Source organism: Phacochoerus africanus, chromosome 5 (assembly GCF_016906955.1).
Source record: "Phacochoerus africanus isolate WHEZ1 chromosome 5, ROS_Pafr_v1, whole genome shotgun sequence".
Classification (NCBI taxonomy): Eukaryota; Metazoa; Chordata; class Mammalia; order Artiodactyla; family Suidae; genus Phacochoerus; species Phacochoerus africanus.
Window position 1 is genome coordinate 90,751,046 of NC_062548.1, and position 14,401 is coordinate 90,765,446.

General features: G+C 40.0%; 1 protein-coding gene across 1 annotated transcript in view; it reads right to left on the bottom strand.

The window, feature by feature from the left end:
• The window catches only part of EML6 (EMAP like 6), a 290,302-nt gene that overhangs the window by 49,298 nt on the left and 226,603 nt on the right, over positions 1-14,401 (bottom strand). The window contains exons 24-25 of the mRNA XM_047782077.1: positions 8,992-9,080; positions 5,457-5,633 (exon numbers count right to left, since the gene is read on the bottom strand). Of these exons, the coding sequence (XP_047638033.1) occupies positions 5,457-5,633; positions 8,992-9,080 (266 nt within the window). The remainder of the gene's footprint in view (positions 1-5,456; positions 5,634-8,991; positions 9,081-14,401) is intronic.

Below are 14,401 nucleotides of genomic sequence, written 5' to 3' on the forward strand. Positions count from 1 at the left end.
AAAAAAAAGACAATTTAAATTAGGATTTGTACAAACACTTTACAAATGACTGTAAGCAAATGAAAAAGTGCTCAGCATGATTTTTTTTTTTTTTTCTCTTTAGGGCTGCACCCGTGGAAGCACATGGAAGTTCCCAAGATTGGGGTCGAATTGGAGCTGCAACTGCCAGCCTATGCCACAGCCATGGACCCCAGCTGCATCTGAAACACATGCCACAACTTGTGGCAACACTGGATCCTTAACACACTGAGCGAGGCCAGGGATCAAACCCACATCCTCATGGATACTAGTTGGGTTCTTAACTCCCCAAGCCACAATGGGACCTCCATGCTCAAGCATGGTTAGTTGTCAGGGATACATAAGTTATAAACACAATGAGATTACACTATCTACTCCTCAGGACAGCTACATTTTACAAGTCTGACGACACTAAATTGGCAACTGGCAATTTCTTACGTTTTTGGTGAGAAAGTAAAATGATACAACCATTTTGGAAAAAGACCTGGCAGTTTCTTAAAAAGTTAAACATGCAGTTCCCCCTATAACCCAGAAATTCAACTCCTACATACTTATTTACAAGGAAGACAATATAGGAGTTCCCGCTGTGGTACAATGGGATTGGTGGTGTCTTATGAGCACTGGGACGCAGGTTTGATCTCTGGCCTGGCACAGTGGGTTAAGTATCTGGTGTTGCTGCAGCTGTGGCTTAGATCACAACTGTGGCTCAGATCTGTCCTTGGCCTGGCAACTCCATAGGCTGCTGAGCGGTGAGAAAAGAAAAGAAAAGAAAGAAAAGAGAGAGAGAGAAAGGAAGGAAGAAAGAAAGACAATATATGTTTACAGAGGTTTGTTCCAAAATGTTCATAGTAATTATTATAACCAAACATGGGAAAAACATGTGTCACTGACAGCTGTGTGGCTAAACAAACTGTGCCGTATCCATACAGTGGAATTCCACTCAGCTAAAAAAGGAAGGGACTATCATTACACATGATACAAAGAAATCTCAGAAACATTTTCTCAGTGAAATAAGCCAGAAACAAAACAGTCCTAATTGATCACTCCATTGTAGATGATGTCTTGATATAGAGAAAACTAATCTATGGTGAAGAACATTGGAATCGTGTTTTCATATGAGGGTGGAGTGGCGGTGCGGATTGGCCGAGAAGTTAGCAAGAGGGAACTTCCTGGGCTGATGATAATATTCTATATCTTGATAGGTGCTTGAATTCTACAGGTGTATGTGTTTGTCAAAGCTCATTAAAAGGAATCTTAAAATGTGTGTATCTCAACTATATGTACATTTTACTTAAAAAAATGCTGAAAAACATTCAACTCTAGGTAATGGTATGCAAGTTGAAACATTTAGGGGTAAGTAACCTGATGTCAACAATTTACCTTGAATTATAGAATCTAGGTGGTGGGCTATTAGGAATTCATTGTATCTTTTCATCTCATTTGTATGCTTGAAACTTTTCACAACAAAATGTAAGGAAAAATTCTGCACAGAAGCTCAATGTATAAAATACAAAAACACAGAGTAACTCTGGAGCAAGGGTAGGGCCTCCGAGCCCCTCTAGTTGGTCCTAACTTGTTTCCTGGGGTTGTGGCTGAGGAATCTTCCTGGAACTCTGGGAGTTAGAGCTTGAAATTACTACAGTAGACAGAGAGCCCACCCGGTCAGGCTGGGGATATGGATGATGAATTCTCAAGACCAACCATACTCTAGCTTGGGAGCATGATGCAATAGTACCATGGGGATTTCAGGTATCTGAACACCTGCCCAGACTGTAGTCTCCTAAAACCAGGTTATTACTAACTTCTTGACTTGTCCTGCTAGCAGTCTCATTTCAAAAAAATGTAGAAGTATCAAGGAAAAGTGCTACATAGAACTGAAGTCTGATTGAAATGGAAGGGCTGATAGGTGGCAGTGATGAATCATTAGGAGAAGACTACCATGTGGCTTTGGAATTTGGGCTGGACAGAGGAGGGAACACTGGACATAATCAGAAGTGCATCTTAGAAAAGGCTACCAAAATGATAATGTGATATGACTTTAGCAAGTGAAAAAGAAAAGAGGAAGGCATCTAAGGAGACCAAAGGGGCTGAAGAGGGAGTTGGTGTGGGCAGCTTTTAAACGTACAAATTACAGAAAGAGGAAGGCGCAACCAGTGATTAACACAAATGTCTCATACAGACAACTTTAGTATAGTTTCAGGAATGCTAAAGTCAAAAACCAGGCAACTGAAAAGAATTTTAAAGATGTACTGAGGGGTAGAAGAAAAACAGAGAAAAATCAGGACCATTTCTTATATGAGATGGTTTAATATGAATAGAAAGATTTACTTATCTCCTCTATTAAAGGAAACATTCTTCCGACCAGAGGGGGCCACATATCCTTGAGTAAAGACACTTTCAAATGTGACCACAGAATTAAGGCCAGTAATAGTTGAGAGTTTAGAAACCAACAGAGGTGGCAACCAGAAGAAAAAAAAAAAAGAAAAGAAAAGAAAGAAAGAAAAAAGAAGAGAATGGTTTCTGTATCCAAAAAGGGAAAACTTCAGATAAAGTCGACTCTGGCAGATATTGACTCACGAGTTGATGCAATCCCTGGAAAATTCTAGGGTGAATTATTACACAGAAGGTCAATAAGCACTTGGCAAAGGAAGTAGTGGTGATGAGGCAGCAAGAATGGTTTCCTGTGCAGTAACTGCATATCTTTTATTGGCTGGTTTATTAGGAGATATCAGGGATAACAGAGACACAATCTGGTTTTCAGCAAGATATTGCTAAGTCTTAATGATATCTTGTTGGGAGTTCTCTTCTGGTACAGGGGGTTAAGGATCTGGTGTCACTGTGGTGGCTTGGGTTGCTACTGTGGCACAATTTCCATCCCTGGCCCGGGAACTTCCATGTGCCACGGACCTAGCCAAAAAAACCAAAACAAACAAACAAAAAACAAAGTTTTGTTGGACTAGAAATAGAAATGCACTCTCTATGATGGCATAGTCAGATAGATGCAAATGTCTGTTACTGATAGGACTGCATTAATGAATGGAATGCCTAATTGAATGAGGGCTCTTGGTGGTGGTATTTGGTTGTTCTAGTCTTTTTTTTCCTTCCATGATTTGTAACTCACACTTGTGAAATCAGAGGATCACGTGACCCTGGAAGGGAAAGTAAGTACTTTGAAAGGTATTTCAAAGATGCTGACAGGTTGGAACAATGAAGGAGAAAATAAACAAGACAAATCTTATTTGCTACAAATATAAAGTTCTATACTCAGAGTTTAGGAAATCAGTTGTTTAAGTCCAAGATGGGACATAACCTGAACATTTTTGGGAAATAACATCTACGCTTCAATTGTGTGGTGTGGTTGCCCAAAGAGTTGATGACATTTTAGTCTGATTTAATACAAAAATAAAATCGAAACAAGAAGAATGCATCTGAAGCACTGAATTTGGTTTAGATGAGAGAGTTTAAAATGGAATTGAAATGGGAAAGGGAGATTAAGAGACAGAAACTTCCAGTTAGAAAATAAATGAGTCTCAGGGATGAAAGGTACAGAGTGGGAAATGCAGTTAATAACAACATAATAACTTTGTATAGTGACAGATGGTAGCTAGACTTATTGTGGTTATCATTTTGTAATTTATAGAAATACCAAATCACTATGTTGTGCACAAGGAACTAACACAGTGTTGTGGGTCAATTATACTTCAAAACAAACAGACAAACAAATAAGCCAGCAAACTCATGGGGAAAAAAGATCAGATCTGTATCTACTAGAGATAAGGGTTGGGGGAGGGGTGTTGGATGAAGGCAGTCAAAAAGTACAGACTTCCAGGAGTTCCTGCTGTGGTGCAGTGGGTTATGAATCTGACTGCAGTAGCTTAGAGAGGCACAGATTCAATTCTGGCCTCACACAGCAAGTTAAAAGGATCCAGTGGATCCAGCGTTGCTGCAGTTGTTGCTCAGATTCAAGCCCTGGCCCAAGAATTTCCATATATTGTGGGCATGGCCTTAAATTTTTTTTTTTTAAAAAGGTACAAACTTTCAGTTATAAATAAGTACTAGGCATGTAATGTTACAACACAATGACTATAGCTAACATTGCTGTATGATATAATGAAAATTGTTACGGGAGTAAATCCTAAGAGTTCTCATCACAAGGTAAACATTTTTTCCTTTTTGTTATTTTGTATCTGTATTAAATGGTAGATATTTACTAAACTTATTATTAGAATCCTTTCATGAAGTATTAAGTCAAATCACTAGGCTATATACCTTAAACTTACACAGTGCTGTATATGTTACAGCCCAATAAAACTGGAAGAAAAAAACCAAATTTTTAACAGAATTGATAAAATGGATTTTGCTTAGAGAAGAAGGCAGCTGGACACCATGTCACATGGGATGTGGCTAAAGGGACTGGAGATGTTTAGGCTGGAGAAAATGAGATTGCAGGGAGTCATATATGATCTCCCCACATATTAAGGCTGTTGGAAGGCTGGATTCAATCAACAATGATTCAGAAGGCAGAACTTTGGCTAGAGGCAAAAAAAAAAAAAAAAAAAAATTCATGCGCACTGTGTATATGAAAAGATTGGCCAGTGGGAAACTGCTGGATAATTCCAGGAACTCTACCCAATACTCTCTGATAATCTATACGGGAAAAGAATCTGAAAAAGAATGGATGTGTGTTTACATATAAGTGAATCACTTTGTTGTACAGCAGAGATGATCACAACATTGCAAATCGACTATACTTCAATAAAACTTAAAATTTAGCTCAGTATAGAGCAAAGCAGTCTAACCACGGGCCTATTTAAAAATGAAGTGGGCTGCTTTGTAAGGTAGTTAATTCTTCATCTCTAGAGGTATGCTAGTAAAAGCACCAGTCCAAGACAGAGTGAAAATTCTTACTTTGCAGTTTGTGAGATGTTGGGCTTGATGACCACTGAAGGTTTTTGAAGGAGGAATTCTATGCAATGAGACTCTGACTCAAATTAGTAAACATAATATCATGAAAGTTTCTATATAGCATAATCATGATACTGTAGATAACATTATCAATTGCTTATGCCTTCAATATTTAAAAATCCATGTAGGAAGTTCCTGTTGTGGTGCAGCAGAAATGAATCAGACTCATGTCCATGAGGAGGTGAGTTTGATCCCTGGCCTTGCTCAGTGGGCAGGGGATCTGGCATTGCTGTGATCTGTGATGTAGTTCACAGACATGGATTGGATCCCGAGTTGCTGTGGCTGTGGCATAAGCCAGCAGCTGCAGCTCTGATTTGACCCCTAGCCTGGGAACTTCCATATGCCCAGGTATAGCCCTAAAAATTAAAAATAAATAAATAAATAAATAAATCAATAAACATGTAGATACAACAGATAAACTTGGATTTATCAATGAGACTGAGAAAGTATATATAATAAACATGCAACATTACCTTGACAGGATATGAAAAAAGCTTAACGAAACCAAAATCATCTCCTGTGGCTAAGAGGGAACAGTCTTTGGTGAGACTGGCAGCATTTACATCAGTCACATCACTGTGTACTGGCCAGATTCCCTCACAGGTGGGGCCCAGAACACAGGTCCATGTGTCCCACTCTATCTTCTCAATCTTGAAAAGAAGGAAGGAAAATTAATATGTTTTGTACAACCTAGAGATCTTGTTTTATTTAAAAGAAACAAACTGAGGTAGAGTAGTTATTATTTTTTTCTTTTTTAGGGCTACACCCATGGCAAATGGAGGTTCCCAGGCTAGGGGTCTAATTGGAGCTGTAGCTGCTGGCCTAAACCACAGCCACAGCAACACCAGATCCGAGCTGTGTCTGCGACCTACACCATAGCTCATGGCAACACAGGATCCTTAACCCACTGAGCAAGGCCAGGGATTGAACTTGTGTTCTCAAGGATGCTAGACAGACTCGTTTCTGCTAAACCATGATGGGAACTCTGAGACTGAGTAGTTACAAATGATGACTTTGTCAACACTAGGCATTTGCTGTATGCTGCAGTGCATAAGCCCTCAGTTCATTATTAGGTGGCATATGCATGGTCTCAATGAACCAATACTGTAGTCACATCTCCATATATTTTCCCCTAGATAAAATTAACATTGTGTGGGGATTCCCTTGTGATGAGAGTTAGGGATCCAGCATGGTCAGTGCTGTGGGTTCCACCCCTGGATTGCGGACATCTGACAATAACAAAGTTTTTTAGTTCTTACCTAGATAGTTATCACTGGACATGCCGTAAGCTAGGGCAGGGTTTCTTAATGTCAGCTTGATTGACATTTTAGGCTGGATAATTCTTTGTTCCTGTGCCTGGTGAGGTGTTTAGCAGCATCCTTGTCCTTCATCTACTGGATGCCAGTAACACTCCCTCCCCAGGTTGTCTCCAGATATTGCCAAGTGTCCCTGGGGGAGGCAGCAAAATTGCTTCCAATTGAAAATCACTGAGCTAGATGGATCAGTGTGGCTGATCACTTAGCAAAGTATTTTTTTTTTTCTTTTTAGGGTTATACCCGCAGCATATGAAAGTTCCCAGGCTAGGGGTCTAATTGGAGCTACAGCTGCCAGCCTACATCACAGCCTCAGCCACATCAGATCCAAGCCATGTCTGTGACCTACATCACAGCTCACAGCAACGCTGGATCCTTAACCCACGGAGCAAGGCCAGAGATTGAACCTGTGTCCTCATGGATACTAGTCAGGTTCGTTTTCTGCTGACCCACAATGGGAACTCCAATAAAGGAGCACTTTAATATCTATCATATTTAACAATTTCCTCATGACTGTTTCTTTTTTTAAAAAAATCTTTTTGGAAAAGGAGATTTTCCAAATCCTTTATACTTGGTGGAAGGGCCTGAGAGTATTGATAAGTAAAACAATGGGCCACGTCTCTGGAGCTCTTCGTGGTGGCAATTCTAGGGTGGACAGGCTGAGCAGACATTAGCTGAAGGGTCTCTCCAACCAACAGCACCAGAAAACAGCCTCTGGAACAATACCTATGCACTGCAGAGACAAGTTAACTCTTCAGAGCCAGAGCCTGGCATTTCAGGAAGCCTTCTAACACAAATTTCCCTTTTGTACATACTTTTAAAAACATAGTTGCTCATCTGTCCCCACAGGGCTTCATCCTCCCTTACTATTTGGTCAGATCGCATTTTATTTTAGTATTCTTATCTGGGGGCATAAGAACAGGAAAGGCAAAACACAGGTGAAGTACATAAAATGATGCTGCATGGTCTAGGCTGGGATCACAGCTCCAATGTCTTTTTATGTTCTTGGAGCCTTAAATTCCCTGTCTCTATGATGAGATTGACAACTGTCATGCAAGGCTGTGGTGAGGACAGAAATACAGGTATGTGAAGTGCCTGACACATTCCATAGGTGTTCAGTGAATGAATGACATAATTAAAAATATCCCTTACTCAAGGCTATTAAAGTTTCTCCACATAAAAAAGTTAAAGTGAAGATTGATCAAAGATAAATAAACTGGAGTTGGGGAGGGAGGTCAGTTGATGAGTGAACAGTGTCCATTAATACAATGCCATCATCTGGGAGTTCCCGTCGTGGTGCAGTGGAAACGAATCTGACTAGGAACCATGAGGTTGTGGGTTCAATCCCTGGCCTTGCTCAGTGGGTTAAGGATCTGGCATTGCCATGAGCTGTGTAGGACTCAGACATGGCTTGGATCTGATGTGGCTGTGGCGGGCAGCTGTAGTGCTGATTAGACCCCTAGCCTGGGAACCTCCCTGTGCCTTGGGCACAGCTCTAAGACAGACAGACAGACAGACAGACACACACACACACACACATAATGCCATCATCCATAACAACTTGTATTTCATGTATTACGGGAGGACATGAGTTCAAATGTCTCTGGGCATACTTGAAAATGCCAGTATAATTTATATTACTGGCTAAATGAGGCTAGAGAGAGGAAGAGGCTTGTCCCTCAGCGGTGTACCTTTGACCCCTTTTTCTCTAAGGAAGCAATATTTCTTATTCTTTCATCAAAGGTTATATAGCAAATAAATGATTCAGATTGTCTCCCAGGATTAAAAAGACATCCTCAGTGTTCATCCAGGTAACGACGTTTTAGCCATCAGGGTTCACTATGCCAAAGGTGGTGCAGATGCTGAATAGGCACTGGGCCACAAAGGCAGCCAAGCTCTTAGGAAGAGCTTTTAGGAAGGTATTAACTCATGGATTCAAAAATTTTGTCTAGGGAGTTCCTATCGTGGCTCAGCGGTTAATGAAATTGACTAGTATCCATGAAGACTCGGGTTTGATCCCTGGCCTCGTTCAGTGGTTAAGGAGCTGGCGTTGCCATGAGCTGTGATGTAGGTCACAGACACAGCTCAGATCCTGCATTGCTGTAGCTATGGCATGGGCCAGCAGCTGCAGCTCCAATTTGACCCCTAGCTTGGGAATCTCCATATGCTGTGGGTGAGGCCCTAAAAAGACAAAAGACAATTATCTAGGCTTTGATTTCAGCAATTTAAAAATTATGTATGTTGCTAAGAGTACCAGGAAAATATGAAAAAACAAAACAGTTTGCTACATTAGGATGGTCAGGTTGTTGTGGACAGTTTTGTTTTGAAAAATAATTTCTCTTATTGTTTCAGAAGATACTGTTTACGATTACAAACTGAGAAAGCATGTTTCAAAAATGTATGTTCATAAAAAGGCTTTGCATAAAATCACAGGGCATGTGGGATGGGAAAAGCAACAGGTCGTATCTACATTGTTAGCTCGGTCACTGTCTCTGGCAGAGAAAAATGAAGCAGAATGCCAACCGTGCGTTGCTACATCTGTCCTCAGAAAGTAGAAACCAGATTTCAGATTTGATCAAGCTTAAATATACACTAAATATAACCCATATTAGTGAACACAAGATAGGTTTTATTAAAATGTACCTATTAAATCTTCATAAAGTGTTTTTTAAAAAGATTCGTGTGTGGTTGTTACCTCTGAAGGTCTTATTATATGTCGTTTGCCTCGTGGAGCTTCAAAAAAGAGTTGTTCTTTGGCACCTGAATTAACCTGCAGCAATTTTCCTGTTAAGACAAAGTAGAAAGACAATTAAACTCTGCACTTATCATTTTGTTATAAAGTGATGAGCATTATTGCAACTACTGTGATTCATTTTAATCCGTCTCATAAATTAAGTAAATATACGTTGATCATCCAGAAGTGCACTGAAGATAATTACATGGCAGGGTACAAACCCCAAAGCTATGATTTTTAAAAGTATGAACTTCATAAAATCTGACCTTGAACATCCTTCAAAAATTGAAGAATCAAGTTTGCTATGTTTTACTCTGTTGCATTGCAAATAGCTATTGTTCTAAAGCCTGACAATATCTTTTTTTTTTTTCTCTCTTTTCCTGTTGTCTCCTAGCACCACAGAGATGTAGTAAAAGAAAACTGCTTTGGCAAGAATTACGGTGCCAGAAGCAGGAACCTTGTAAGCATTCTTGTTACTAAGATATATATTCTAAATTTGCCCTTTAACATTTAGAAACAGGAAGGCTGGAAGGCACAAAACAAACTGTAAATGCTCATTCCATTCCCTCTTCCCTTTTTACTTGAGAATTTGTAAAGAAATCCAAAACTTTCCCCAAAACAAAATGTTGAGCAAAAAGAGTCTTTCAGTCTGATGTAAAATTTTAATCTAGATTCATTTGGATTAATGTTGGGAAAGACTGAACTTCCTAATTCTTTTCCTACCACCTCAACGATCAGTTTTATTGCTTGAAAACTGAAATGATTCAAAAGATAGACTTGTTAGTAGTTTTTCCAGCAGTTTTTAAATTATGGAAAACCACCAACACATATGGATATAATAGCGTAAAGAAGCTATGTGGTCCAGGTCCAGCCTCAATGGTTACTAGCACATGGCCAGCCCTGAATCTCCACTCATTCGCTCACCCCAAATTACTCTCAAGAAAATGTCAGATATCCTAGCATTTCATCTGTAAATAATGAAAAGCCCCCCTTCTTCTGAAACTATTTATATCTAGTAGTCTTGTTACGTCCTTCTTGGCAAAAATAATACCAAAATAAGAACTTTGTGATTTATATTGTGTTCTGTAATGTTTAAGTGGGTACCACCTAGGTCTGAAATCTAGCTTGGCTAACCTTCAGGAGTTGCAGGGCTGTTTCTAAGTGACTAATTAAAAACAGGGTTCTCTCATTTCATAACTGAAACCTGAATGGTTTCCAATTTGCTGAGTTATAACATGGGGATGCAGGCGTTTTTCCTTGGCTGTGAGGAGCAAGTAAATTCGAAACTGTTTTCTCTGAAATGGGCACATTTCCCCGAATTTAAGGCTGAACATACAGAAATGAGAAAAAGAGGGAAGGGAGTTAGCTATGGTGTTTAGCATCATAAGAAAATGAATAATCATTATTTTTCCAGAAGACATTTTTAGAATTCTCAATTCTCAAGACTGCAAATAACAAAGGTTGTGGGGAAAGAAAAGATTCAATGAAAACACTCATTGACTATAGATAATTTTAGATGATTTTTAGCCACGAGATCCTAAGAGAAATCAAAGGATTATAGATCTTGGATAATCCTAACAACTCACTTTATATCACAGTTTCAAAGATCATACTTTAGTTTATAAAACAAAACAAAAACTATTAAAATAGCTCAGTGAAGTACTTTGTGACTGCAAGAAGGTTTAAAAAACAACCACAACAGACGAGCACCAGAAGCACCATAGACAATGTGTGTGTACCTACCTAGTCCACACCCCTTCCCTGAGAACTGCCCTCTACTTGGGGCTGAGCCTCTGTGGTCATGTCTGGGCTCTGAGGGTGGACACCCACCCAGGACAGGCCAGGCTGGAGACTGGGCTGGGCAATCAAATTCTCTCTCCTGGGAAACTGGAATCTTAGGCTATATCAGTGGAGGCCTTGCTGGGAGGAAGTGTGGACTTTGAGATTGAAGTTGGCATTCTGGGGCAACAAAGAGTGAGTCATGTGCAAATGAATTAGGGAAAGACTGCTTTGCGAAGAGAGGGATCAAAAGCAGGTACCAGGCCCTGGAGAGCAGAGGACACGGGGCCTCAGCACAGGAAAGGAGGGGAAGGGAGCTGCCAGGTTGGGTTCTAGGCATTTTCCCATTCATTCCTAGAGCCAGTTTCCCAAGAGATATGGCTTCCTGCTCTTGGAGTCTGTGAGACATCCCTATTTTCCCAGTAAAGTCAGTCTTTGTTCTTTTTAAATTTAAACTGCTTGAGTAGGTTTCTGTTCCCTGAAACCAAGGATACGAAGATATTTTAAAAAATCAATTATTCTTGTGTTAGAAAGGTAGAATTATGGGTGTGGTTTTCCTCCAAATTTTCTTTACTGCTGATATTAAACTGTGGTTTTTTTTTGTTGTTGTTGTTTTTGTTTTTGTTTTTTTTTAGCATAGAGGAACTATTTAGGTCACCACTCCCCACCCCCACTGGCTTCTGTGCTGTAATCTATAACTACAGAAATATTCTGAGCACAGGAGCAGAGGCAAAGAACAAAAAGTCTATAATCCATGTATAATTTGTCCCTGAATAACAGCAACCCTATTCTTTTGGAATCCTCACATTTTTATTCACTAGAAATGTCTACTCACACAGAATAGGAGAAATAAAAGAGGCAGCTGCTGTTCTCATCACCAAACAGGTACAGTAACACACACACTGCGCACACAGAACTTTAAAATCAACAGAGTGATTCATACATGCCACCCCAGTTGCTATCTAATTTACAAGTTAAAACAATTCTAAAATTGGTATTAAATGTACCAAACACATCAGGCCATTTGCAATGAAAATGGATATGAGACGTAATATTGTGGCTCAAACTGTTAATTGGTAAAAAGATCTCACAGTTCCGACATTTCTGGAAATGAACTAATGGCAGCTAGAAAATACCCTTCTGTGTTTTCTCTCTCTTTCCACATCTTTCTTTCTTCTTCAAGCATTCTGTGCAGAAGCATTCATTCAGGGGTAGCTGGGTTCCTGCAGAAGCCCCATGCGCTTTTCCCTTTCTAGGACCTGCGGTTGCCATGGACACGGAAGACTGCGGAGGCTGGCGGCTGTGCCATTCCCCGCCCTGATGAGCCAGCTGGCTCTGGCAAATGCTTTCACTATTTTTGACAAGATCAAAGGAATGAAACAGATCCCTGCTCCCGTATTCTGCTCACTACCCTCTGCAGGCCCTGCTGCGAAAAGCTGGGCTGATCTTGAGGCAGCCTGACACATGCTTGAGGGCAGGCATTTTAGGAACTGGGATATCAGAACTACAAGAATATCAGTATGACACATGTCTCATGGCAACGAAATTGGAGTTAAACCGGGGAAAATTCACGGGCACACTCACTCTTACTCTCCAGGTGGCGTAACTCTTCCCTAAAAATCAAAAATATTCTATTCTCCTCTCAGGCCACAGAAACCATTTGGTCTGATCCTTTTAACTGACTGAAATGGCCACTTAGAATGAGAGGCATCGTGGCTTTTCAAAGACCTCAGCATCCTTACTCTCACTGCCCTTTCCATCATTCTGAACACTAGATGGACCACAGTCTTTGGCTTTGAGAAGAGATATGGAAATAGTGAGGTGTGCTTCTTTCCCTGCAGAGTGATGGCTCCACACTGAGGGCCTGAATTCAGACCCCTACCCAGGGGCCTCCACCGGGGCAGCCCACTGGCCCAGGCTAAGGTCTCGCTCTTCTCACCTGGGATCTACTCCTTTTTATACCACATCTGATACAGGGCCAACAACACATTTGATGACTGAAAAAAACAATAAGCTTCCCCAAACACAAATACAACTACAATGTCCCACCTCATACTCATTTAGGATGGCTACCATCAAAAACAAAACAAACCCCAGAAAATAACAAGTGCTGGTGAAGATGTGGGGAAGCTGAACCTCTAGAACACTGTTGGTGGGAATGTAAAGTGGTACAGCTGCCAGGGAGGGCAGTATGGGTGGCTCCTCAAAAAACTAAAAATGGAATAATTTTTGATTCATAAATTCCATGTCTGGGTATATACTCAAAATAACTGCACACTCATGTTCACAGCAGCATTATTCATAATAGCTAAATGGTGTAAGCACACAAACTGTCCACTGATGGATGAATGGATAAACATATGTGCCATATACACACAATGGAACATTACTCAGCCTTAAAAGGGAAGGTAATTCCCTTCCTTCTTTTCTTTTCTTTTCTTTTCTTTTCTTTTTTCTTTTCTTTTCTTTTCTTTTCCTTCCTTCCTTCCTTCCTTCCTTCCTTCCTTCCTTCCTTCCTTCCTTCCTCTTATGCCTATTCCTGTGGCATATGGAATTTCATGGGCCAGAGATTGAATCTGATTTGCAGCTATGACCTATGATCTACACTGAAGCTGTGACCATGCCTGAGCCTTTAACCCACTGCTCCAGACTGGGGATCAAACTGTAGTCAGATTCTTAACCCACTGCACCACAGCAGGAGCTCCAGGAAGGTAATTCTGACACATGTTAGAGCCTGGATAAACCTTCAGGACATTATGTTCAGTGAAATAAGCCAGTTACAAAAAGACAGATACTGTATGATTCCACTTATATGAAGTACCTAGAATAGTCAAATTCAAGAAGACATAAAGTAGAATGGTGCTTGCCAGAGGATGGGGGAGGAAAAAAGGGGAATTACTATTTAATGAGTAGAAGGTTTCAATTTTATAAGATGAAAAGAGTTCTGAGATGGACGGTGGTAATGGTTGCACAATAATGTGAATATATTTAATGTCACTGAACTGTATACTTAAAATGGTTCAAATAGTCTACACTGTTGATGGGAATGTAAATTAGTACAACCATTGTGGAGAACAGTATGGAGATTCCTTAAAAAACTAAAAATAGAACAACCATATGATCCAGCAATCTCACTTCTGGGCATATATGTAGAGAAAATGTAATTTGAAAAGATACATGCATCCAAATGTCCATTGCAGCACTATTTACAATAGCAAAGACATGGAGGCAACTTAAATGACCATCAGTTGAGGAATAGATAAAAGTGTGGTGTATACACACACACACAGTGGAATATTATTTGGCCATAAAAAAGAATGAAATAATGCCATTTGCAGCAACATGGATGGACCTGGAGATTATCCTATGAAGTGAAATAAGTCAGACAGACACAATTATCATATGATATCACTTATACGTGGAATCTAATTTTAAAATATGCAAATGAACTTATTTACGAAACAGAAACAGACTCAAAAGACTTCAAAAACAAATTTATGGTTACCAAGTGGGAAACATGGGAGAAAGAGTTAAATTGGGAGTTTGGGACTGACATATACACACTACTATATAAAGAATAGATAATCAACAG